Source organism: Lytechinus pictus, unplaced genomic scaffold (assembly GCF_037042905.1).
Source record: "Lytechinus pictus isolate F3 Inbred unplaced genomic scaffold, Lp3.0 scaffold_20, whole genome shotgun sequence".
In the NCBI taxonomy this organism is placed as follows: domain Eukaryota; kingdom Metazoa; phylum Echinodermata; class Echinoidea; order Temnopleuroida; family Toxopneustidae; genus Lytechinus; species Lytechinus pictus.
In genome coordinates this window covers 6,930,235-6,958,122 of record NW_026974141.1, presented here as the reverse complement: position 1 = coordinate 6,958,122, position 27,888 = coordinate 6,930,235, and the positions used below count along the sequence as shown (strand labels likewise).

The window sequence follows — 27,888 nt, the reverse complement described above, 5'->3', positions numbered from 1 at the left end:
TATTAAAAAGTGAATGTTGATATATCCATAATCAAAGATCTCTTTTAGACATTCAATTTGGGAATCTGGTCACAACTTTGAACATAGCACAGAAGTAGCATTGTGTGTCAACAATATTGAGGGGACAATATATGCTACATTTATTATTTATTTATTTATTTTGTTTTATTTACCCAGGGTAGTCTCTTCAGTATACAACTGCTTTACAAGAGAGCCCTGTTCAAATGTTAACAATAAAATATTACAATATCATACAATATAAAAAGAGTAAAACATTACATACATGGAACAATATTTCTGACAAGCTGCAAGAGAGTGAACAGGAAACAATGACATTTTAAATATGAAAATCTAACTTTGTGAAATATTTAGACACAACATCCACAAAATGTTATCATAGTTCACCCTCTTTTCTTTCCTTTTCTCCTTTTTTTTCTTGGCATGAACCTTTTTAAAGGGGCATGCCAAGCCCCCCCCCCCCAAATCTGGAAACCAGCGTAAGAATTGATACATTATTCATGTACTTTTTTTTAAAGATCTGAGCTATTCACAATCATGATAAATGTTTCCATTTACGGAATCCATAATACATGACATAAAGGAGACTAGCTCCCAAGTCACATGACCCCCAAAATCTAAAAAAAGAAAGAAATTTATATATATAGGTATTTATGAATTTTTTAAATATCCTTCTTTCATTGTTTATAGGTTTATTTCATCATCATCATCATCATCACCACCACCACCATCATCATCATCATCATCATCATCATCATTTACTTATACAATTATACATTCACTTATTTATTTATCTATCTCTATTCATCCATTTAATTAGATTTATGGGGCGGGGGTAATTTTAGTTAAAGAAGGCTGATGCTGAGGTAGACTTTCCTTAAAGCATGTACACTTGGCATATATCTCTAGTTGCATTAATAACAATTTCAAATACACAAACAAAATTCCAATGTAAAACCCAGACTCACGTTAACATTTTACACTATATTATATTGTAATACAATTCATATATATATATTTTTTAATACCACAATACATCTATCTTGGTACACAAATAAACATATAATTATTAATACTTCAAACAATGCTTTACAATATAATTGATTCTTAATTTGTGAACAAATTCTTGGCATTACTTCTATGTGTTTAAGATCGCATGCTCGATCTGTATGAAAATCATACACTGTAAGTCAGAAAAAATTGGAACCAGTGGGATTCAAACCTGATCTACTGCTTGCCGGGCAGCGACTTAACCACCGGGCTATTCTGGTTCACGGCTAAGTCATGATGAACTGGAATTCAAATACCCTCAATCCTCTTCTTTCTGACTCATTAATATGCAAATGCAGTCCGCCATGGACAATAGATAGTAAGTTAAAGCCTCTTTATTTACTCTCATTGATTCTATAATACTCTTATTGTAACATTTTTTAAATTTATACATGTACTAAATTAATCTGTTGGCATTTGCAATGCCTAAAGGTTTTACAAATTCTATATTCTTCTTCTGCAAAAGAAAAGTTATTAGCATACATGTACACTCTTAAAACAAATCAGTCAAATTGACTAGACAAGTAGTCAGCTGGGTGCAACTGATATGCTACTCACATTTCTGACATATATTCTAGTTAGAAATAACTCCGTTTTAGTAAAATACAATTATAAAATAGTCAAATATGTCTAGAATAACAGTTGCACCAAGCTGACCCTATAACTAGTCATTTTTGACTGATTAACGTGTATGAACTCAATCTGGGGACCGCTTCATGAAAGTTGTCAGCACTGACAAGTTGTCTTTCTCTGACAGTTACAATGATAGCAACAGTCAGAGGCCAGTGCCTCTCAGCCAATCAAAACCAAGAATTTCACTTAAATGTCAGTGCTGACAACTTTCATGAAAAGCCCTCTTGGGCACCCGTCTTACAAAGAGTTAAGATTGATCCAATCAATCTCAAGTACATGGAAATTCATCACTGTCATATTTTTTTTCTTTAGGAAATTTGCTCAATGTCCTTTGAAAACAAAGAGAATCATACTGAATTTTCAAGAAAACAGTGAATGTATAAATATACGTCATTTCTAGAAAATACTTTGAACAAACTTGTATTGTAGATGTTGATGTTGCTGGCCTTCCATAATTGTGATTGATTGGATTAATCGCAATTCTTTGTCAGACAGGCCAGTGGGCCCCATTTCATTAAAAGTTGATATGATAGAAACTCTTGCAAGAATGTCAACTATCATTGGAAGAGCCAATAAGGAAGCAGTATATTCACTGTTGTCGTAGTTGACATTCCAGCAAGAGTTGATCCAATCAATTGTAACTCTATGGAAATCCATCAGTGTCATAACTTTTTTCTACAGGAAATTTGCAAAATGTTTTTTGTAAACAAAGAGAAGCACAGCAAATTTTCAAGAAAACAATGAATGCATGAATATACATCACAGCTAGAAAATATTTTGAACAAACATGCATAATGGATGTTGACTTTGCTGGCCGTCCATAGTTGTGATTGATCGGATCAATCTCAACTCTTTGTAAGATGGGGCCCAGGTCTAAGGGACAACACATATCCTATTTGTTATAAAAATCAAGTGTTTGAAGGTTCAGATCAGACTACCACATTCATGTTTCTATATAATATAAAGGACTCCTACCAATTTATATCTGTCCAATGTATCAGACTAATAGTGCATTTGCTCAGGTTGGGTAGACTGTGACTGTTCAAAAGTGAAATTTGATTGATTTTTGCTCGGGGGGGGGGGGGGGGGGTTAATGTCATTGGAGAGTGGACAGCGTCTGGGACTCTGAAAGAACAAAATAAAAGGGGAGCAAGGGTGTTTTTGGCCGGTAGAGTACAGAACTTAAAGAGTGACAAAAAGCTGAAAATGAGAAAAAAGGCCTCCTAAATCACAATAAAAGAACAAAACGCAAAAGGGTAACTATGTAATTTGCGTCAACCTCGCAAACAATAAATGAAATCCCAGTTTAGAGTGTGCAACTTTGGGACACCTTCACAAAGTCTGTGTTTAGGGTGTCCTCGCGGTCTGCCCTTGAATCCTTCTTTTAAGTTTATTGTGCTTTACTCAGCACGATTCTTGTGGATGCTGTCCACTCTTTAATGGAAGTGACACTCACCCCCCCTCCCTCCCTCAAGGTTTCTACTAATTTTGTGAATGGAATGATGATCATGTATCGCATGGATGTTTTCATGAAATTCATAGATTGCATACAACACAAGACTAGTTGATCAAGTCCCACGATGCATCATGAAAGCCTGTAATTTCTCTGTATCTGGCAAGAAACGTTTCATGAATGAGATTAGCTGATCAAGTCAAGTCTTAGTCCCAACAGGGTGTGCTGTAAATCTGATCAAGTCGTAAAATAGAAAAAGCCTCTTAATCTCTCTGTATCTGGCAAGACACTGTTCGGCCAATTCATGAGCAAGATTAGCTGATCAAGTCCTAAGCCCAAAGAGGTGGATTGTAAAAGGCTCTAGCCTCTCTGTTTCTAGCATGACGGTGTTCAGATAATCCACAAGCGAGATTACCTTCACTACATGTGGCTGATGATTCATGGCCGTATGCAGCGGGGTGGGGGGGGGGAATTTTGAAAATTTACATTTTTACTAAAAATTTTCACAAAAAGTATGCGCCAAATCATTCAATTTAACTTGACAATATGCAAAAGTGCCCCAAAGTCAAGCTCAGTCGCTTCGCTCTCTCAGCGAAAAATTTATGCGTATGGCAATGAGTTGATCAAGTCGAAGACCCTGTGGGTTGCATCTTCAAGGGTTTTATTCTCTATGTACAGTATCTGGCAAGATTACATTTAGCTGATAAAGTCCTTGTCCCTGCAGGGCGCATCGTAAAAGGCTCTAGCCTGTTCATTTCTAGCCAGATTGTGTTCAGACGATCCACAAGCGCGATTAGCTAGCTGGCTAACATCTTCAATGGCTTTCATCTCTATGTATCTGGCAAGATACTGTTCAGACGATCTATTTGTGAGATCAGCTGATCAAGTCCTTGGCCCTGTAGGGCGCATCGTAAACGGCTCTAGTCTCTCTGTATCTGGCAAGACACTGTTCAGACGATCCATGAGGGGGATTAGCTGGTCAACATTCATCTGAACGCGTTTCAAGGTACTTGACATCTCGTTGATCTTCTGTATCTGTTCGGCGTGCTTAGCAAAGCGCTTCTGACGCTCCGCCATCGACTGCATTATACTGTGTATGATGGCATCGACCTGGAAATAAAAAAAGAAAAGAAAAACATCCAACTCACATACTGTAACTGTTGTACTCTCATATACATGTACTTGGTGTGGTCTGGTGGTTTGAGCATTGGACTCAACTACTCAAGATAAGGAGGAATATGATTTACACATATTTTTTCTCATTATAATAATAATTTGGATGATGCAGTACATCAACCGCATGAAAAACTGTATTCTGTGATTAAAAAAAATGTATTTCTCCCCCAAAAAGTGTATTTCATAATAAAATGCTTGGCGCGCTCGCTCATCGCGGCGCTCAAGCTGCATGCAAGCTAAAATGCGCACTGCTCTTGCAGATGAAAAAAAACATTAAAACATGTGTATATCTTCACCCTGGTTTGAACAAAATGATTGAAAAAAAAACAAGTTACCTGAAATTACATTGATCTAATAACCATATTTGTGCACGTTTTATGAAATAGAGACATATATAGATTATTTTTCTCAATAAATTACAATTTAGTTTAAAAAAAATATATTTTTTAAATTTTTTATTATTATTATTTTTTTACAAAAAACATATTTTTCAAAGAAAAAACGGACTGCCGTATTTTGGTTGCAAAAACGTACTAAATACGGCTAAAACGTACTGGTTGGCAGGTCTGCAACCACACAGACAAAAACACTTTCAAATTTTTGAAAAAAGTGCATTTTGGGGGATTTATATCACATGACATGTGTATGGAGGAGCTGCTCGTCTGTGACGTCACAAAATAAAACCTCTGAAAATTTTATCTGTTTAATATTCTTTGACTGGTTTTCATCAAACTTTTACTTATATTTTCTCTATTTTTCAGATATCTTTAAAATCAACTTCAGGGTAAACTTCCCCTTCATATTGTTGTGATAGTTATCACAATAATAAAATGTTTTATTTACCCAGGGTAGGCACTTCAGTTAGGAAACTGCTCTACCAGTGGGCCCTGCATAACATAATAATGTTATTTTTACCCTTCTCCAATCTAAACGCTCAGCACCTCAGCAAGAAGGCAGAAGGTCCCATTTTTATAAGTATTTGGTATGACTCGGCCGAGGATCGAACCTACGACCTCCCGTTCTGCCACTGAGCTACCATTTTCATCCTCTAATATTGAGGGGGGAGGGGGGGGGGTGGGAAGAAACTTACCTCTTTGATTCTTCCTGTCAGAGCATTCTGGTCAAAGGTCACTGCTTCTGAACATTGCCTTAGATGATGTTGGTAGCGTAAACATAACAGGAGCAGTTGCCTGAAATATAATAATGACAAATTATAGCAACTGAATTCACATAAAAAATAACACTTTTTTATCAGAGAATCCAAGGTATACTGTAGTTAAACACTAGGGCCTGAGTTTCAGCCTCAGAAATACATGACGGACACAGACAATAACTACATTTATAGTCAGCAACAGAAACACCTACACTATTATACCATGTATTCATCATCATTCCCATCAATATCATAAAAATTATTATATCCCTCAAGTTTGTTGCATTGGACTTCTACAGCACATCTTACAAGTATACTGTAGGTCCCATTATATCCCTTACTTAAGATTGTTGCAGTGAGAGTGTACACTGGAAGAAAAAGAAAAGTTTTACTACAAAAAACGTTTGCCATGAAATCATTTTCCTTGCTGAAGTCACGCATAGTCCATTTTTTCCCTAGGGAAAACTAGCACATCAATGATGTGGAGCTCATCCTGCATCTCGCAACGAAATTCAACACAATTTTAATTTCAGCCCAGTTGACACTGTAGTGAATTATATTGATGACATAAATTGAGGATATGGAATTGAAATTGATGAAGAAATGACATAGAAGCATTTTTTGTTATCTATGAATAAATTTCATATAAATTAAGCATAAATAATTTTTTAGTCAAAATTTCTTAACTCTGTGTAGAACCTTGGTGAACCTCATGTAGCTCTCAGACGGAACAAAAATAATCAAAATCAATCAACAAATAAATAAGTAATTTTTGTGAGTTTTGAAAATATATGAATAAATTAGCATATTTAATGAGTTTCAAAATTCTGTGTTGAAATTTTGTATCACCACCTTGAGCTATCATATAAAGCAAACAAAATTGAAATTGATCAACAACTGAAGAAGAAAAAACATTCTTGTGATTTATGAATAAATTTTGCATAAATTAGCATAAATAATTTTCCAGACAAAATTTCCAAATTTTGTGTACAAGTTTGGTGAACCTCATGAAGCTCTACCAGATGGAAGAAAAAAAAATCAAAATCGGTCAACAATTAAAGAAGAAAAATGTGAATTTTAAAAAATATGCATAAATTAGCATAAACATTGTTCTGGTCAAAATTTCAAAATTCTGTGTAGAAATTTGATACCAGATGGAAGCAAAAAATTCAAAATCGGTCAACAAAATAAAGAAGCATTTCTTGTGAATTTTGAAAAATGCACATAAATTAGCATATTTAATGAATTTAAACAAAAAATTGAAATCGGACTTGAAAAGGCAAAGAAGAAGCATTTTGAAATTGTGGACGGACGACAGACGACGGACGCCACGGCATAAGCTCATTTGGCCCTTCAGGCCGGATGAGCTAAAAATTAAGTACATTTTTTCTACCCCACCCCCCCTTAATTCGCGAGCTGTGCGCCGCGACGCGCTAGCTGAGCTAGTCATGATGCATGCCATGGCGTACCGCGTACGGGAAAGATTCAGCAAGCTGCGCGCACTGGGACAGTATGCGCCATGCGCTAATCAAGTGTGCTCGAACTTGCAGAAACTGCCATCTTTTGATCATCGAGACTCAAGAGTTTTGGATCGCTTTATTCTGCAACTCCATACAGGATAATTAAATTGTCTGGGTTTTTTTGGCCAGGACAAGATAACGTTTTGGTCCAGATTGGTTACACAACAGTTCTCACTTAAAGAAGGGATATAAAATAAATACATCAGGCGTTTCCTTCAAAAGCATGGTGGGAATTATTAATCCTCGGTTGGAGTGGCAATTACTATTTTTCTCACTATACTTAGTTTATTACTTTCTCAAAGCCTGATATATTTGTATAATACAAAATTTGAGAGCGGGGAAAATATGACTATTGCCATGATATAGTAATTTTCCCAATCAATCAATTCCCGGTCTCCTCCTGAGCACAGTCGTCATCTTCATCATCACAATTACCATCATCATCATCAACTTCATTGTTATCATCACCATCATCACTACCTTCATTATCACGACCCTCAACATCTTCATCATTCTCATTTTCATCATTAGCATCATCAACATTATCATCACAATTACCATAATCATCATCAATGATAACTGGCCATCATCATAGTCATCGTCCTCCTCGTCATCATCACCATCACCTGTCACCATCTCCATCATTATATCATCATGAATCATTAGCTACCATCCATATCATCATCTTCATCTCCATCATTCCTATTTTCATCACTATCCTCATTCATCAACAGTATCATCACAATCCTCATCATTACCATCATCATCATCAATAACCAGCTGCTGCCATCATCATCACCATCATCATCAATGACCATGATCACCAACCATCATGATTGCCATATCTTCATCATTTTGTCAACATGTATAATTCAATTTTAGCTGAAATTTTGTGTCTTTCCATTTATTTTCCTTAAGCGCTTAGAGACATTCTTTGTGATAAGCGCTATATAAATGATGTTAATTATTATATCTTCATCATTCTTGTTTCCATCACCATCATCATCCTCACCTATGGTCCATTTTCTCCATCTGCTGGGGATCCTCAACCTGTGGAATGTTGTGAGTGCCCTTCAGGATGGGTAAGAACGTTGGGATATCTCTCATCTTCTGGATCTCAAAAGACAAGGACTGGTCCGCTCCTTGATTACCCGAAGACACAGTCACAATCTTGTGGTCCGCTGACCCGAGCTTTGGGCTTCTTTGTGGGGAGCCCTTTGTTGGTGACGACCTTCCTTGCTGCTGTTTGGCCAAGACCTGCACTCGAGTATCTACATTTAAATTAAAAGAGAAGAAACTCTCTGGTCATAAATGGACTGCACACAAAAGTTTCAAAGTGATTTTGCAATTATAATGTACATGTACCTATTAAAGAATGTGAGCATGAAGTCCGATTTTTAAATTAATGATTCATTCATTTCATTTATTGATTCCACTTTTAAAACAAATATCATAATATACATAAATGTTTTCGTAAACATAGTGTATCAATGATCAAATTAAATATCTAACATACATGTATAAAGTATTTAAGCATAAGGTACACTACAAAATGTAAAAAAAAGTGAGGAGCGTAATTAAAAGCAGAGCTTGTAGAAAATTAGGCTCCCATTGGGAGAAAATATAAGTTGTTACTTTGAGCGAACAAATGTGGAAACGGAATACATATATTCATTACATAGATTGTTTTACACAAAATATATCGAAAGGCATCAAGTTACCAGAAAATGATGAAGTAGAAAAAGAATAATATAAAAATAGTAAGATAAAATGAAATTGGAAAACGACCAAAAAGACGTAAGGGGGGGGGGGGGGTCAAGGGATAAATAATAGAGAACTAGTACTGGAAGCAGCTAATCGCCAAATACAGCTTGCCTGCCATCCTGTCTGGCCCCCTGAGCATCAACTGCCTCACCTGGAAAAGACTGTGCCGCCAGGCCATCTTCAAGAAGCACAATGCTGGCCTAGTTGATGCCACTCAGGAGAAGCACACTCTTGCCTTCTGGAAGCAATGTTCACATTTCCAAGCCCTAGCAGTCTATTCCCCCCTGCACTACCTTCACACCTCTGTATTGCTGCAAGATTTCGCTCCCAACTTCTGACAGGCACCTACCTAACACAACAAAGACTGAAGACCATAGGCAAGTCTCCCAGCGCCACCTGTAGACTTTGCTCAACGGAGGAAGAAAGCTCCACCCACTTCCTTGCTTCCTGCCCAACCCTCAAACCCCAACGGTCTGTTCTCATTCAACATGTCCTATCTCTAAGCCTCCCTGCTTCAGTTAGCAAAGCCTTCACCTCTGCTCATCCCCTCATCCTTGCCACTAATATCTTATTACCCTCCTCGCACCTATCTGTCACTCTTGCTGCCAATGTTATGACCCACTGCCTCAGATACATTCTTGAAATTCATCATATTCGCTTAGAGAAATTACTTCAACACAACAACCAACCAGCGGATAGCCGCTGATCCTCGAATACCGGGGGAAGAACAAAGAAGAAGAAGAAGTATGCCTCGCCCTCTGGCTCTGCCTCATTTGTGTCTTTTAGTGCCATGGTGATAGGGTATTCTTGTTCCGATAACTAGTAAGCCTACTAATCGGCTAGGCTAGGGCAGCACAATGATCAAATTGTGATATAATTTGTGCTTCAAATATCACCAGCTGTAATACATGTAGTAACCAAAGGCAGATTCAGAAAGGGAAGGGGGGGGGCATGATTGTCCAATTGATGCGTGAAGTCTCGGCATTCAAGCAATTCTAAAAAGTACTGTAAGTAACCTTGCCTTATCTCTAACCCTGAATGTACCCCTATTAAAATTGTGTGACATGTCAGAATTACCCTTAAATGGTATTAAAAATTAAGCTTTTTTTGTTTCATAAAATGTGAATGTAGAAAAATACCTCTTGTTATAAATCATTGATGCTGCCTTGCTTGGGTAAGAATTGGAAATCAGATCCTTATCCAGCATTTTTTTAGGAGAGAGGGTTGACATTCACTTGTCTGTGATCTAGTTTTTGCTTTTTGAAGACAACATTACTATTTTGACTAGATCTATTATTCAGTAAACATTCCTTGATGACTTATTGTTTGTTTTGTGTGGTTGGTCACATTATCATGCCTTATTAAAAAAGGTCATTTGCCAAATAGTCTGTCCGTTAACACATATATTTAATTTATCTTTAACAACTGGCTTGGTTAAAAAAAAGGAATTTTTCCAAGGTCATACCTATCTTTAAGAAAGGCAATAAACATGACATAGGAAATTATCGCCCTATATCTCTTTTAACCAGCTTTTCAAAGAGACTAGAAAAAATTGTCTACTCTCGCCTCATTGATTTTTTAAATAACAATAATGTGCTTTCTGGTTCTCAGTTTGGTTTCCGCAGACAACATTTAACACATGCCCTCTTGATATTCATCAATAAAATTGCCAGAGCTATTGACAGCAAGTTACATACTGCGGGTATTTTTCTGGACCTCTCCAAGGCCTTCGATACCATTAACCATGATATTTTGCTATACAAGTTGTCTCACTACGGAATTCGAGGAAAGGCCTTGCTGTGGTTCAGGGACTACCTTTATGATAGACAACAATATGTTTATATTAATGGTCTTGAATTAACCTCTCAAACCATTCGAGCTTCATTATTAGGCATGCTCCTCTTTATTTTATATATCAATGATTTACAGAATTCCTCTTCAGTGTTATCTTTTATTCTTTTTGCTGATGACTTCAATATTTTTTGCTCCCATCATAACCCCAATACTCTTTTAAATATCATGAATTAATACTGAACTACATGTAACAGCTGTTTTTTATTGGATACAGGCCAAATAAATTGTCCCTTAACGTTGATAAAACAAATTTTATGCTACTTTTCAGCAACTCGGTTTCCACTTTACCCGGTCGTATACTTATAAATAATAAAAACATCTTCCAGGTTGATTCTACCAAATGTTTAGGTATATATATATTGGCAGTAAGCTAACATGGCGGGTACAGATTGATTCCTTATAATGTAAAATATTATCTCGTTACACTGGTGTGATAAATAAACTGAAACACTTTGTACCCTTTCATATGATTTTGGGCCAGTATCTTTTTCCTCACACGTATTATTCACGGCCGATTTCAAAACATCGCATGCGATCGCGATCGATCAGCGACCGATCGCATGCGATGTTTTGAAATCGGTCGTGAATAATACGTGTGAGGAAAAAGATACTGGCCCAAAATCGCAAATTTTGAGGATAACCCGAGGATGGACACGGAGTGAAATACGGGTGTAAAGTAAGATATTAAGTCATTCATATCCCTCTTTATATTTTTTTTCTTTAATTTTTACGATAACCATGATTGCATATCCGATCTAGTTCACTGTCCCGATGTTCGGGTGGGTGGAGCGTAGTGTAGCGGTAGTGAAGTGGAGCCTGCACGAACATCGCCTGGTACCCCATCATATGCATATACATGTAGCCTACTGATGTACGTTTTATATTACTTTAGGGCTAGATAGGCCCCCCCCCCCCTATATCATTATTCTGAACCTTCTCAATGTTTTTATTTTCAATTTTAGTGGGGGGGTGCATATGGAACTCTTTAATACCCCGTATTCTGCACTTAAACCCAGTCCCAGCCCTAATCCCATGCCAAGCAGTGAGCACAGGTTACCTTTCGAGGGAGCTGGGACGTTCCTGTCCACAGAGTAGAACGTATACGGTATGCTACCTCCTTCTGCTGCCGCAGCTGCCGGCGTTGGACCAGTCGTCGCCTCGATCGGGGCATCGTAGTACCTTGACACTTGCTGTTCGCTTTGATTTGCACCCATGTTGTGCAAAGCGCAATGTTTATTCGGAGAATTGGAATACCTGATGGGGACTTCAATATGTAGCAGAAAGCCTACGTCTTTGCGACAGCTACCTCAATTAACAGAAAAATGTGTAGAAAACCTGAGATGAGAGTTCTGCAGTTGCAGCATATCAATATTCAATAATGTGACCATCAAACGTAGAGGGCGTCAACATATCAAATTTGGTAGACTGGAGAACACTGTTATTAAAACACTCGAACAAAGAGTTGATGTGAATAAAAAGAGAAAAAACAAGCATAACACTGAGAATTTCATCAGAATCAGATGTACATTAAGAAATTCAATATTTCTTTTGTATTTTGCAATATCATGAAATATCCTATTTTTCTCCTCTTTCCCATGTGAAACAAAGTTTTCTTCCTCCATGCCACCCCAAGAACCGAAAGCTTTCTTTCAATTTCTCCGAATAAGGTTTCCAAATTCTGGGATATATTTAAGGAAGTTGGCCCTATCTGTTATCACCATTTTATCCTGATTACTGAAACTTAAAAAAACTTTGTCCTTTGTTTTCCATACACTGTAAAAAAAAATTGGGTAAAAATTTTGACCAGCACGATGGTAATTATGTGTCCGACCAATTTGGGACAGTATTTTATCCATTGTGGGAAGCATATATTGTTCAGTAAGGTTAAAATATATGGCAACAATTACCCTGATTACTTTAGAATGGGCAAAATTTTCATCACACTGGATAAATACAAATTTGCTACTGTTTGCAACGCTACCCACACAACAACTTATTTTGGTCTTGCTCTACTGTCAATTGCATACAGACAAAAAATTACAATAATTGGGGTTTTTAACTTCCTGTCATTACATAGTTAACATATAACAAAGCACTAATTGTTGGAATAGGCTTATTTTTATCCAATATGTCATGACTACTCAGTGAAAGCGTTGTTTTGATTGTTGTTTGCTATATGAACTTTTAATTGGTTGTTTACTACTAATAAATATATATTTTGTTCTTTAAGATTTCATACACTAATACAGTTAATACTGTGAGGCTATTGTGGTGGACAGCGTTGTGCATAAATAGTGAGGAACGTTTCCACTGTTTAACAACTGATTTTTAAACTTGTTTCATATAACATCTGCTGAATTGTTATCGTTTTCATAAGGTATAATCAACGATTTTATATTTCCTAAGGGGAGAAATGCAAAGTATTCTTATTTCCCCCTTATCACGTGGCCTTGTCTGTAGCGTTCTCAATTACATCCCTTTTTAAGATTTTTTTTTTTCCTTTTTTCTCTTGTATGTTTCATTTGTTTCTCGTTTCCCTCTCTTCTATCCTACAACATTCACATAGTCGTAATGATCGTTTTTGTATCTGGTCTGGTTCGGGTTTCTTATCTCTTCTCTTCCCATTTTACTCTTCTTCCTTTAAACTTGTATTGTCTTTTTCTCTTGCACAGCATACTTTCATTCCTTCCGTTTCCCTCTTCTTGCACAGCAACAGGAGCAGGAGCATGGCGGCGTGCATGTCTATTCTTAGCGTATCTAGTGTAATTCTTCCCGGCTCCGACGGCTGATATGTCTGACTTTCCATTCAGCTCGTTATGCAACGATGACCTGTTGTCTCTTTCATCACAACACGGCGCTACGTTAGAAAACCCCTCTTATGATGCTTATATAAAAAACTACCTGAATAATAATACTGCTGATCTTAACTCAAACTTTAACCCAAATGACCCATGCGGGCAGCTTAATTCTTCACAGTATTTTACAGAACAAAACTTTAAATCTTTCATTAATTCTAGCAGTCTTGAAGAATATATTTTTCTTCTCCATCTTAATATTCGTAGTGCCAAGAAAAATTTCGACAAATTAAAATTATTTCTTGATAATAATCAATTTCCCAAACACTCAATCATTCATTGGATTAACTGAAACGTGGTTTTCGGAAAATCCTTGCTCTCTTTTTGAACTCTCTGATTTTAATCTAGTTGTTAATAACAGAACTCTTAGACCCGGTGGTGGTGTTGCACTTTATATACCCCAACAATACGAATATAATCTTATAAATAATATGACTTTATCCAGTGAATCTTTAGAATCACTCTTTGTAGAAATCATCAACCCAAAAGGAAAAAATCTGATACTGGGAGTTTTATACCGACCTCCAAATTCAAATACTCAAAATTTTCTGGAAACCCTCAATGAGTTTTTACTCAATCCATTTCTTAAAAATAAAGAATGTTTTTTTATGGGGGACTTCAACATCAATTTAATAAATTGTAACACTAACAATACCTCACATGAGTTCCTCGAAATGTTCTTGACTAATTCTTTCTTACTACTAATTACTAAACCAACGAGAGTAACTAGCACTTCTGCAACTATTATAGATAATATTTTTAGTAATGTAACTTACCCTACCCCCACAGCTGGTATAGTCCTTAGTGATATTTCTGATCACTTTTCAATTTTTGCGAAGTTGTCTAAAAATAAACTTTTTAAGAATGAATCATATAATACTTCCTATCGTAAAATAACCGATGATAGCATTTCCCATTTAATTAATGATTTAGACAATACAGACTGGTCGACCATTTTTGACTCCACAGACGTTGATGTAGCTTACGATTCTTTTATAACCAAATTAACGTCTTCTTTAGATACCCATGTTCCTCTTATTACCAACCGAAAATCAAATTATAAAAAGATCCCAATACATCCCTGGATTACTAAATCTCTCTTACGATCTATTAACCTTAAAAATAACCTTTATTACAAATATATCTCTAAACCAAGCGAAAACTCTCGTTCTAAGTACACTTGTTATAAAAACACCCTTACCACATTATTATGTATTGCCAAAAGGGAATACTACACTTCTAAATTAAACATCTACAAAAATGATATGAAAAATACATTGAAGATTATCAATAATGTACTGAACAAAAAGAAAAAAAGCTCTACAATCACAAAAATAAAATCAAACAATACTATCACAGACGACACTGATATAATCACAAGAGAGTTCAATTCGTATTTTTCAAATGTTGGCAACAACTTGGCTAAAAATATTCCTCGAACTAACAAATCTTTTTCCGATTTCCTCGACGACCCTAACCCCAATTCCATGTTTTTTAATCCTACTAATTCGATGGAAATATTAAATATAGTTAGCAATCTACAGAATAAGAAAAGCCCGGGGTACGATGGTATACCTAACTTTCTACTAAAAAAAATTATTGCAGCCATCGTTGACCCATTAGTACATATCTTTAACACATCTCTTAGCACTGGACGGGTCCCCAATAACATGAAAATCTCCAAAGTCATCCCACTGTTAAAAAAGGGTGATAGCCAACTCGTTTCCAACTATCGTCCGATATCCTTACTAACCTCACTTTCTAAAATTCTAGAAAAACTTGTCCATACCAGAACAAGTGCTTTTTTCAAATTACACAAATTTTTTTCAAACTTCCAATTTGGATTCCGTGAAAACCATAGTACTTCCCATGCAATTTTATCATTTATTAATAAAGTCACCACTTCCATCGATAATAGTTGTCATACTGTCGGTATTTTCCTGGACTTCTCCAAGGCCTTCGACACTATAAACCATGAAATTCTTCTTCATAAACTACGTCATTATGGAGTTAGAGGGAAGGCCTTGGAGTGGTTCAGGAGCTACCTCACTGATAGGACCCAATTTGTATCAGTAAATAATAACATTTCATCTACTCTTCCAATTACTTGCGGTGTCCCCCAGGGTAGCCTACTAGGCCCACTTCTTTTTATTACTTATATCAATGATATAAAAAATACATCAGATTTACTTTCATTTATACTTTTTGCTGACGACTCCAATATTTTCTTTTCCCATGATGATATCAACCAACTCGTTAGAATCATAAATTCTGAACTAACAAATGTTACAGATTGGATCAAGGCCAACAAACTTTCGCTTAATCACCAGAAAACAAACTACATGCTTTTTAGTAATAAAATCAATACTCTACCAGACAGTATTTTCTTTGATAATTTCGTTCTTAATAATGTTTCCACTACCAATTTCTTGGGTGTCCTTATCGACAACAAATTATCCTGGAAGCCTCATATCGATAGTACATGTAAAACAATTTCTAGAAATATTGGAATTATTAATAAACTCAAACATTTCCTCCCTTCTCGAACTTTGTTAACACTATACTACACACTTATTCTACCATATATTAATTACGGAATAATTGCCTGGGGATGTGCAATACAAACACAACTAAATAGAATATTACTTCTCCAGAAAAAAGCTCTAAGAATAATTTTTCAAACACACTTTAGATCACATACTGATATCTTATTTTTTGAAAATAACATCCTCAAAGTAAGTGACATATATCTCTTCGAACTAAGTCAATTTATGTTCAAATTAAGTAAGGACGATCTCCCCACTATTTTCTCAAATATGTTCCATAAAAATGCATCCGTACACTGTTACCCAACAAGGCAACGACAATATTATCATCTCCCATTAACAAGAACTCTATTTGCAAAGAATTCATTTGTCTTTTCCGGGCCTGCCTACTGGAACTCTCTGCCTCAAGATTTTAAAGAATCCCCTAATATAAATATTTTTAAACGCAAACTGAAAAAAATGTTAATATTGCAATACTCGTTGCAAGCAGATCATGCTGAATAGCTGAATATTATTTGTTATTACTGTTTTCTTCTTAAAATTGCAACTAGCCAAAGTACCTGCTCCTGCTGCCCGCTTTCTATCTATGTTATGTACCCTGCACTTCTCTGTCCCTCCCCTCTTCTCCCCCTCTCTCCCTTATGCTATATAAAACAAAATATTTCTCACATCAGTTACTTCTTTTTTCGTAAAATGCACCAAAATTGTATTTATTCTTAAAATTCTTTATATCATTACGACCCAGTGTTTTTTTGTTTTTTTGTTTTTTGTAATGTAACTAAGTTTATTTAGGGTCTTGCCTTTTGTACAAGCTTTGCTTTTTTCGGCAAGACCCTCCGTTTTACCTTAAAATACAATTGTCATACTAGGTAATTTTATTTATTGAATTGTGTTCCTTAAATCTAATATTATGTTATGTATATTTTATTACGTCTTGCATTATTTTCGACCTTGTTTTGTTATACTTATCATGCCTATGTTGTGAAACGGAAATCAATAAATCAAATCAAATCAAATCAAATGCCCCAAAAGGAAATCCCAATGTTGGTTGGACACACCCTCATGGAGCATCTTTACCCACTTTTTTTTAGAGTGTATGGACCTAGATGATTATAATTATGCACTAGCATTATTCAGTGAGAAGCTTGATTAATATATATATATGAATTCCGATATATATTTTAAACAATTTTACATTGTAAAAAATGGATCATTTCACCCGCAATGATCGTTAAGTTTGATACGCACCACAATAATCAGCAAAAAGATGTTTCGAATATTCCATTCTAGGTCTAACCGTAAAAACACTAGCTCTCGAATAATTTGTCTAGTGATATACGTATCATGCGCAGGAATTCCAACAAACAGTCCTTGAAATGATTATATACAATGATGTGCTCGCACTATTTTGATTAATGAAACATGCACCATGAACATGGCTTTAAAAAAGTATCCTAAGTTTAGGTTAGTACAGGGGTGGATCCAAGATTTTCCAAAGGGGGGGGGGGAGCACATTTTTCCGACAAAATTGCGTCCCCGAGAAAAAAATGACAAGCCAAAAAAAAAGGGTCTTCACATTCAAAACGGGGGGGGGGGGGGCACACTTCGGTTTTAACGGCATTTTTACATCACAAATTTTAATTTTACTTCTCAGGGGGGGGGGGGAGGGGGGTACGGGTCGGCTGTGTGCCCCCCTGAATCCGCCTGTGGGTCGATATATTTAAGCAACATTCATCTTGCGCTTTGCACTCGCCTATTCAGTCCTTGTGAAATACCTTATCTTGTTGGTAAAGCAAACTATGACAATTACTTTAGGATGTCGAAGCTAAAATCGCTTTTTATTCGGATGTCATCCAATCCAGTCAAACAGTCCATAAAGGAAAATTTTTGAAAATTGTCCGAACAAATGAAGGTCTGAGAGAGAGAGAGAGAGAGAGAGAGAGAGAGAGAGAGAGAGAAAGAGAGAGGGGGATGGAGGGAAAGAGAGAAAGAGTATACATTTTACACACACCCCTTTGAAAAAAAAAGTTTTTCACATAATCCTTTGATTTTGGGGTGCCCGCAAATTTTGACATTTCAGCTTAACTTGTTGAACCCAGGCCTCTTTAAGCTCCCATTATTCAGACCTGATTAACGCAATGAGCGTGAATCAGTGAAAATAACAGTTGATAATATGATTATACTTGAAAATATGATTATTCTACAAAAATAGTCAAACAGACTCTCTTAATGCAAAAAAAATAAAAATAAAATAATAATAATAATAATAACAAGAGCAAAAAACACTATTCTGGGAGTGATACTGGATAGAAACCAATCATTTGGAGTGAACTATACCTCCCTCTAGAGTGAATTATAGCTCCTTCTCAAATGAACTGTGAATCTTTTAGGGCATTTTCATCAGCGGCGTAACAGGAGTCGGTGGCCAGGGGGGGGGGTTCAAGAGCCAAAAATTTCCCGGTCATATCATGGAACAGGCAATGGCGTCATAAGGCAAAATTTTGAGGGGGCGATATGGCATATCGGGCAAATATATATATATATATATATATAAAAGCGAGCGAGCGAAGCGAGCGAGCAAAAATTTTTGACATTTTTATTGCAAAAATCAAATTTTGTGATAGATTTTGACATAATGTTAAAAAGATGATATTTTACCCTCCTCTCTTTCCTTTTTTCTCTCTTTTTTTTGTACGCCACGGTGAACAGGATTTTTGTTATGATTGTGAGCATCAGGGCGAAGCTCTATATGCTCGAGGGGGCCGAGTATGGCGCTTCTGGCAAGAAGTAGCTTAATACAGGTCCCGAGCGAGCGAGATAAAAAAATCACCTTTTCATGAGAATCTAACATGAAGATAGATTTTAACGTGATATTCAGAAAAATATAATTCACTTTCCTTTCTTTCCTTTAATTTTTTTTTTGGTTGTAGAACTTTTGGGGGCCATGGTCAAAACTCATTACAGTGCTTTATGGGTGGGGTCCAGGACAGAGCCCCGGAACCTCTTGATATCAAAGCCATTTTAAACCTTACAGATGGCCACTTATTTTAATCAAATTGCGTGTATATTTATATAGCTTTAACACAACACATAAATTCAATGCAGTTGTGTATCGTAATCATCCAAATATTGTGAGGGGCATACCATAGTAAATGTGGGAACATTTGTAAAAAGTCGCCAGCGAGCGAAGCGAGGCAGAAAAAAAAGGCCTGTTAAAATGAAATTCTAATTATGTGATAGATTTTTACATCATAGCAAATATCATGTCATATATTTTTTTTCATTCATCTCATTTCGCTGCCTCCTTTATCTTCTTTTATTTCCCCTTGGCTGTGGAACCACCCCCCGGTACGCCAGTGCTTCAACGTAAAGCTTAATGCAGGATGGGTCCATATAGGGGCCCGTTATAGAACCCATTAAAGGTTAAAGATGAAGAGCCCCCACAGCACGGGGTCTTGACTCTTGGACAGAGCCTTTGGAGATTTAGCAAGTTTATGATAGACTTTCATACGACATGCTATATACCATCCATTTTTCTTCCCGCTCGTAATCTCAATCCTCGGCAGCCCGGTAGTGTACGTTATCTTGTCCCTATTCTTTATTTTCCAATTTAGATTTTGGCTAATTCCATTCTGCCTTTATTTCCCGCTTTTGTTTGCCTTTTTGTCATCTTTAATTTATTTCCCTGTCTTACTAATCATGCTAATGTATTTGTATATCGGGGCGAATTGTTTTTTCTCAGTTGTTCTTTTTTCCTTCCTTTTCCCGTTATCTTTCCGTTTTCCCTTTTTTATGTTTTTTCTTAGTTTTCTTTTCTTTTCCTTTCCCTTTTCCCTTTTTTCTTCCCCCCCCGTTTTTTTATTTTCCCGGTGAGCTCCGCCAGGGGGGGGGGGCAGCTTGCCCCCCCTGCCCCCCGCCTGTTACGCCACTGATTTTCATGCCAAGAAAACGAGGTAAAATATAGAAAGATGCAAATCTCTCGCTCGCTCACTGTACATGACAGAAAATAATGAAAGCAATGACAAAATACTCATGTCGCGACTTTAGGACTAAATCATAGGTACGTTGCAAATAATAGAGAATAAGCAATTTAAAAGGGGAAGTTCACCCTGACAAAAGTGAAGTTTCTTGTAAAAATAGCAGAGAAAAATGATAAAACCATATTGTTGAATGTTTTCATGGTTTTAGGAAAATCCATCAAAGGTTAAAAAAGTTATACAATTTCATTTTATTTATTTTCTTTTAATTTTAGCGTCATATGCGAGCAGCTTCCCCGTTTCATGTAGTAAAAATACGAACATCAATGAAGTTTCATTTAAAACAAAAAGTGAAAATAGTTTTTATTGTACCTTCAGTGTCTCAACAGACATACCATTTCCAACCCGCCTCTGAAAAATGATTTTTTTTGTCATCATGAACCACTTAAAATTGAAATTTATGCATTCTGCATTACATAACATAGACATAATTATGCTCGTATATGATGTCACAAATCAAAAACCTAAAGAATTAAAAAAAAAAAAATTCTCACTGTTTGATGGACTTTCCTCCAACTTTTACTAATATAATTTATCATTTCTGTTTATTTCATTTTGTTCCATCTTATCTTTATAAATTTATTTGTTTATTTACATATTTGTTACTTTATTTTTAAGGGGGGGGGGGGTATTTTCACAATCCCAATCTTTCGGGTGAACTTCCCCTTTAAATCAGAAGTCTGCTGAATATTCAATTTCTTGTTAGCTACCGTGGAAGAAAATGCAGTATCTTACAATGAAACTCATGATGGCCGCAATAAGGAAATCTCAAGTAAAATGACCATGATACTTCGAAAATTGAAAAAAAAAATTCCATTCATCGAAACAAAGGGCTAAACTTCATAAAAGTTGAGCTTATCTGTTATCTTCAACCTACAACCGAAACTTTGATAAGCTCTCTCCTTTATTTTCAAAGAATATAAGAATAATCCATCCCTAGCATTGTTTGGTGAAACGCTTATGAAGAAAAGTCAAATTGTATCGAAATGAACTATGTCTGCTTAATGTATTCTCCTCCGTTTCCCTCTCTCTGCTATCATGCATCACGTGACGATCATTTGGTTTTTTTTTGTATCACGATATAAAACTAATTTGATTGGATGTCGACGTGTTACTAGACAGTGATGGGCATACATAGGGCCCTTTTCGAAAAAAAAACATGCATGGTCATGAATCAAACAAGAAGTGTTTATAATCGAACCACATTAAGAAATTGCCATTCTGATTAAACTCGCTGGATGATTGCGTGCGAAAATTCAACTAGATCTTGACCATTCCTTTTTCATCAGAATAAATCACAGCTAATACAACGCCAAGGTAAGCTAACAACATTCTTTTGCTTGATACTAGTATATTTGATTGTTAATATGTGCAATGATTTATAGGTACAATTTATATAATATGTGCAATGATTTAAAGGTACAATTTATGTTCTATATGATTTTACTTTTGATATTTATGCAAAAAATTTTATTAAATAAATTCTAAACTTTAACCAACCTTTAATTTATATGGGGCGAGCTTTCGACCACGTCTATGGACTTTCTCAAGCCAATATTGATCAGTTACAAAGTTTGCTGCCTGTGGTCATGGTGGTGGTCTGTATCTCCGTATTTCTCGATCACTGGACCGAAGATTGGAGAAAATGAATATCCACAGTGATTCTTTCACCATTCTTTTCCAGAAGTTAGTTTGAAAGTCAATAACTTGGGCATAATATTGTGACCCGTTGTATTGAGGGCGTGCTCTTCTAAATAAAAGGTTGGTTGAAGCTTAACATTTATTTAATTAATCCTTCCCCAACTGATGAAAGTTTTCTGTACCAAATTATTTTATATCATGTTAAAACGTGATAGGGCCTAGTATTTCTATTTAATTCCAGTATTTGTTGAAATCGTGTCGTCTTGTCCCTAAACATCGTGCAATTACCTGGGCACTTATATATATGTTTATTTATGGTAATTAATTTAATTTAATTTGATTTGATTTCACATTTCATTTCATTTCATTTATTTCCATATCCAACAAACAAACATAATTCAAGTAACACTCTAAAAGTAAGTTTTACCCAATATTGGGTAAAGTGGGAACATGCATATTCGGTAAAAGATACCAAATATTTTGTAAATTTCAGTTACGCAATGTTGCGTTGAAATTTACACTAAAACATACACTTTGCCCAATATGGGGTAAAACATAATACCTAGCATACATGCATGTTTCCTTTCTACCCAATATTAGGTAAAATTTTACTCAGTGTTTTTAGAGTGTATATAGTGTGCATTGTAAAGGAAAGATAATGCTAAATGTAAATTCACATAACTTCTGAAAATTTGATAACCACTAAAACCTGATGACCCCGTATGGCTTCTCTGGTCGGTCGTTCATGCATTCAAGGAATTGTAACCTCCTACCGGGATTTTTATTTTCTACACCTGGGTGGAGAGTGGCAACCGGGGATAAACGCCTAATTACCAAAGAACATGAGTGATGTGATGGGATTTGAACCCAAGAAATTATTGATTATTTAAGTTGTTTAAGGAGTATGGCATATGGTGATGATTATTTGAGTTGATCCTTTTTTATTTCATGATTACTTAAAATGATTCTTTTCATAATTTTGCACATAATTATAGTGCAGGCTAAAAACGCTTGACCCTATTATTTATTTTATTTACATATTGAACCTTCTTAATCTACGATTTGAATTTCATTGAAGAAAGATATATTTTTATCAGTTATTTATTGCAGGAAAGCCATATCAACAAGCCCGAAAGCTGTGCTTTCCAGTGGGTTCATTTTTTTTTCATTTCTGTATTTCATTATGTTTGGATTTACATTGTAAATTTTTTTTGAATTTGAAATGAAAAAGAATAAATGCAATCAAGCAATCAATCAATCAATCTATCAGTCAATAAATGCAATAAATCAATCAATCCATCAATCAATCAATCAGTCAATCAATCAATCAATCAGTCAATAAATGCAATCAATCAATCAATCAATCCATCAATCAATCAATCAGTCAATCAATCAATCAATCAGTCAATCAATCAATCAATCAATCAATCAATCAATCAATCAATCAATCAATCAATCAATCAATCAATCACAATGTGCCAGAATGTGCCATAGTATGTGAGGGAGTGTGTGTGTGGGTTTGGGTGCTTCCATGTGTTTGTGTGTTTCTGATGACGGCACAGAGGGTTGGTATTTTTAAAGATTTATTTCTTGTCTATTTTGCACATTATGTTCTGTATAATTTGTATGTATTTTGATTAACAGGGCCCGATTGCAAACCAGCTTTTTATCTTTGTTTATGTTTTTATCGATTATCGTATATAGTTGAATTGGTTACCCTGTATAAGGATGTGAAATAAAATAAATAAATAAAAATCTATCTATCAATTATTCTCCAGATTTCAGGGCGTAGAACATTTTACCTTCCTACTGGTCAAGTCAACCTTAAACTGTGCCAATATGGGAGTGTTTAAACTGTCCATAGCAACCTCATTACTGGTTGTTATGGTGTCTGGCCAGCTTCAACCAGAAAATCTACAGGATGTGAAGCTCTTCAACAACCCGGGTGAAATCATTCATGGATCAGATCTTACCATCGAGTATGCCTGGACTGCTGCTGGAGTGATCTGGCAGAAGCCCCGGGCGATTGATTCCCTGGCCTACGCGTGCTCGAAGGTCTTACCGGATGTTAGATCTGCGATAGAATTGGACAACAAGACAAGTTTACTTTTGGGGGACATCTGCGATGAAGTAACCAAAGCTTCGAGCGATCTGGATAGCTATGACACAGATAAATTATGTGCAAGCTTGGTCGACGGAGTCAATCTGCTTAAAGATTCCACACAAGCATTTCCTCAAACCATGTCAGAAGACATGGAAGAGGTAACCGTCACCAATCCCATCGTAAAAACCCTGATCAACATCACAAGAGACCTGTACGGAATCGACATCAACATAAACGGTAATATATCGACCACCAAAACCTTCTGCGCCGACTTCAAGAGTAACTTTCTAAGGCCCTCTCTACGGGACATCATTATTGGATTCGTGGGAAGTGCCTTTTTCGCAGTGACAGCACCGATCTGCCAAGACTTCGATGATTTTCTTCTTCAAACATTCGACGTAAACTTTCCATCACTCGGGTACAACATCAGCCAAGACGGTGCCCATCTAGTGTCTCAGGCCGCTGGGTACGACAGCATGAACAGCCTCTGTGAAGATATAGACCAAGTATTGTCGGTGCAAGGTAGGAACATTTGTACTTCGTGATATTAATATACGGACCAAACACTATTATTTATTTTTATTTGACCATTGTCAAAACCCGATATCTGTGGGTAGACACTTCTGAGAGAATTGCCGAATATTGGTCGTTCGATTTTAGGAAAATTATATATGGACAATTTATTCGGTGCAAATATTTGTATTATTAGTCATGCAGAATTCAGGGCACATACAAATATTCTGGTTTTGAGAAATAAAGTCTCGAAGGTTAAATATTTATATTCTTTTCAACTCGGACAGTTAATGTACAAGTTTATCATTAAACAATTATCATTACCTTTCAATGATATGTTTGTAAAAAATGATACAATTCATAAGCACTTCACTCGCCAGGAGAGTTCCTTTCATTTACTTCTGAAAAGAACATCGTTTGCACAGAAGACATTTGTTTTTACTGGTCCAAAGTTACGGAATTCTTTTTCAAATGATATTATACAATGTAATTCAATACAAAATTTCAAAGGAAAACTCAAAAAAATATCTTCTGAATTCATATTAGATTGTCGTTTTTTCCCAAAGCAATGAACTTAATATGTAAACGTGTTTATTAATTTTTCTTTGTATATATGTTTAATCGTTTTATGATTTCTGTATACAGTATATACTAAATCATTTGTTTTTATTATTATTTATTTATTCTTATTTTTATTTGTTTATTTTTTGTTCATAATGTTATTTTTTCTTTATTTTACAAAAAATGTACTTATAAAAGGGGGTCTTCACCCTACAACTGTACAAGCTCTGCTTTTTAGTTGGTCCCCTTCCCTTTCGATTTCATGGTATTATTGTATGATAAAAATTGATTTAAATGTTATATTTTGTAAATATGTATATTAAACTATCATTGTAAATGTACACAGATTGAAAGAGGAAATAAATGAATTGAATTGAATTGAATATTCATCAAACATGTTGGTGTCAAATCCCTCCAATAGTGGTACACATTAATATAAACCTGGGGACCGTTTCATTAACACTTTTTCAGGTTTTCAAGTTTCCAGTTCTAACGATTTTCCTTGATTTTGATTGGCTGATGAGAAGCATTGTTCCTGTTCTGTTGGTTAAAACAGGACTTGTCAGATGAAACGTCGATTGACATATCCCTTCATGAAACATTTTCTGATTTCGTTGCCGCAATTTAACTTTGCATTCTGGCTTTCACAATTTGGCATTGTGAATCACACACACACACACACGCACTAACACACAAACACATCAGAAGAGACCCTAAATTTGGTTTAGATTTTTCTTTTATAGTTAATATTCGGGGGCTTGAAGGATATCCTGCATGAACCTACAAAACAACTAATACAAGCCTAAGTTGACGTACTAAGTTAAAGTAATATGAAAGTCGGATTTATCTACTAGGCCCATGGCCCTTGGAAGTGGGGGTGCTGAGTGTATTCTCCATTGCAGCACCCCTGGAATTCTGGTAGGTGTGTAAAAATTGAGAAATGATAAACTATAATGACGTGCTTTTTCGTTTTTTGGGGTCAAATTTCTCTGTACCACAATAATATCAATTTTGTAGTGGAATGCCCTATTTCTATTTTTTTTATTTTTCAAATTTACATCAGCACCCCACTAAAAAATGGTTCCTATGGCCCTGAATAGGCCATGCAGAGGCCCTATAGCCTATTTTCATATTCCACCTCACTCATTGATCCTACCCTACTTCTCACTCCTATACTCAATTCTCTTTTCTTCAGATGACGGAGGGAACGCGAAGAGAAACGTTCACGAATGGCGTCATCAATAGTGTCCTCGATATCTTAAAGAATGCTGATAGGTGTACTAAGATTTCTGGTGGAATAATCACCGATGTCGTCGAACCTCTGGTGGTCATGAACAAGTTGGACTTCGAGATCGACAACAGTTTTATGTATAAATACACTGGCTTCGAGTGTGGAGTTAATTGTGTTTGTTCCGCCGTAGTACACGCTTTTACAGGTAAGGATTATGATACAATAAGTCAAACACATTACCCTTGTTAATTTGTTGGTATGCATTATTACTTGAATTACGTATTATGGTATGCAGCTGTGACACTTAAAGGGGAACTTCACCCTGACAAAAAGTTTATTGTAAACATAGCAAATAAAGTAATAAAGAATATTGCCGAAGGTTTGAGAAAAATCCATCAAAGAATAAAAAGGTTGATATAATTTTATTTCTTTGTCGTCGAACATCAGGGTTCGGTAACGGGGCCTCTGTGTTTCTCAATGTACATATCACCATTAGAAGATGAAATAGAGAAATGTAGTGTTAGCAGAATGATATATGACACTCAAATCTATATTCTTCTCAACAAAATGCTAATCGTGCCACAGAGATTGCTCAGATTGAATCTTGCTCATGTAAAATACAGGTGTGGTCATCACAAAATAATCTAAAATTAAATCTGAAATACTGAAAAGGATTTAGCATTTATAGCCTACTACACTCTAAAAAAAGTTGGGTAAAAATGTTCCATGAGGGTAATTATGCGTCCAACCAACATTGGGCATTTTCTTGGCTTTCTTATTTATCCAGTGTGATGAAAGTTACATTTCTATTCCATAAAGTAATTGCTGCTTAGTTTTTAACCTAACTGGACAATAATTTTGCTTCCCGCATTCGGTAAAATACTGCCTTAAATTGGATGGACACATAATTACACTCGTACTGGTTGAAATTTTACCCAATATTTTTTTACAGTGTATTTGGAACAAGAACCTTCACCTGTTACATACATAAACAGTGCTGCATTGAGGCCCCCCCCTAAAAAAAAACACGACGTATGGAACAAAATTTCTGAAACTCTGCAAACTAGCGAGGAAGCAAGCAATATCATAACTTGTACAAAAAACTCTAATTTTGCGATAGATTTCGACACTATGTTAGGATGATAGTATATTTATTTTACCATTCACTTTCTCCTATATTTCTTCGTCGTGGATGTTTTTTTGGTTGGGGGAGGATGGGGGGGGGGGGGGTACTTGACCCCAACTCCCCCACTATGTATGCCAGTGAGTATAATTATGAATCTAAAAAAATAACATTAATATTATAAAATATACGCAAAAACGATTCGATGACAGGCTTAAACAACGTGTTATTTGTTTGTTTTTACTGTATATGCGTAAATCTATGGGATGCTTGTAACCCTTTTTTTAGTACCCTCAGAGCCAGGTGGGCGTGACCGTGGTACTGGCCTGTCCGGAGAGGCGATCATTGGAATCGTTTTAAATTCCTCCTTTTTCTTCTGTTGTCCTACTTTGCAGTATCTAGGGCGACCAGGTTAAGTATTAACGAAGGGGGCGGCGCCGCAAGACTACAGGGGCGATGTCGATGGGGGGGGGGGGGGGCATGAAAATATTTCGGGCAAACATATTGATTCACCCTTCCTCCGATAATTTCGACAGCTTAATGGGAATATAATGCCATATACATTAAAAAAAATCGTATAAAACCAATAAACCGGGCATAAAATATACTATCATTAATACAATATTGTCAGTTTCTGTAAAAATTGCAGGGAAAGT

General features: G+C 35.9%; 1 protein-coding gene across 2 annotated transcripts; it reads right to left on the bottom strand.

Moving 5' to 3' along the window:
• Window positions 1-171: 171 nt before the first annotated feature.
• On the bottom strand, window positions 172-12,034 carry LOC129283215 (BLOC-1-related complex subunit 5-like). Of its 2 annotated transcripts, XR_010296803.1 has the most exons (5): window positions 11,679-12,010; window positions 8,016-8,274; window positions 5,421-5,520; window positions 1,943-4,264; window positions 998-1,800 (listed from the first exon to the last, which is right to left on the bottom strand). XR_010296803.1 is itself a non-coding variant. In XM_064115020.1 (4 exons), exons 1-4 carry the CDS (start codon window positions 11,833-11,835, stop codon window positions 4,037-4,039), a joined length of 744 nt encoding a protein of 247 aa, XP_063971090.1. In that variant the 5' UTR covers window positions 11,836-12,034; the 3' UTR covers window positions 172-4,036. The 2 variants fall into 2 exon arrangements, 1 of the variants encoding a protein (XP_063971090.1); XM_064115020.1 differs by having other exon boundaries at window positions 172-4,264; window positions 11,679-12,034.
• Window positions 12,035-27,888: the final 15,854 nt, after the last annotated feature.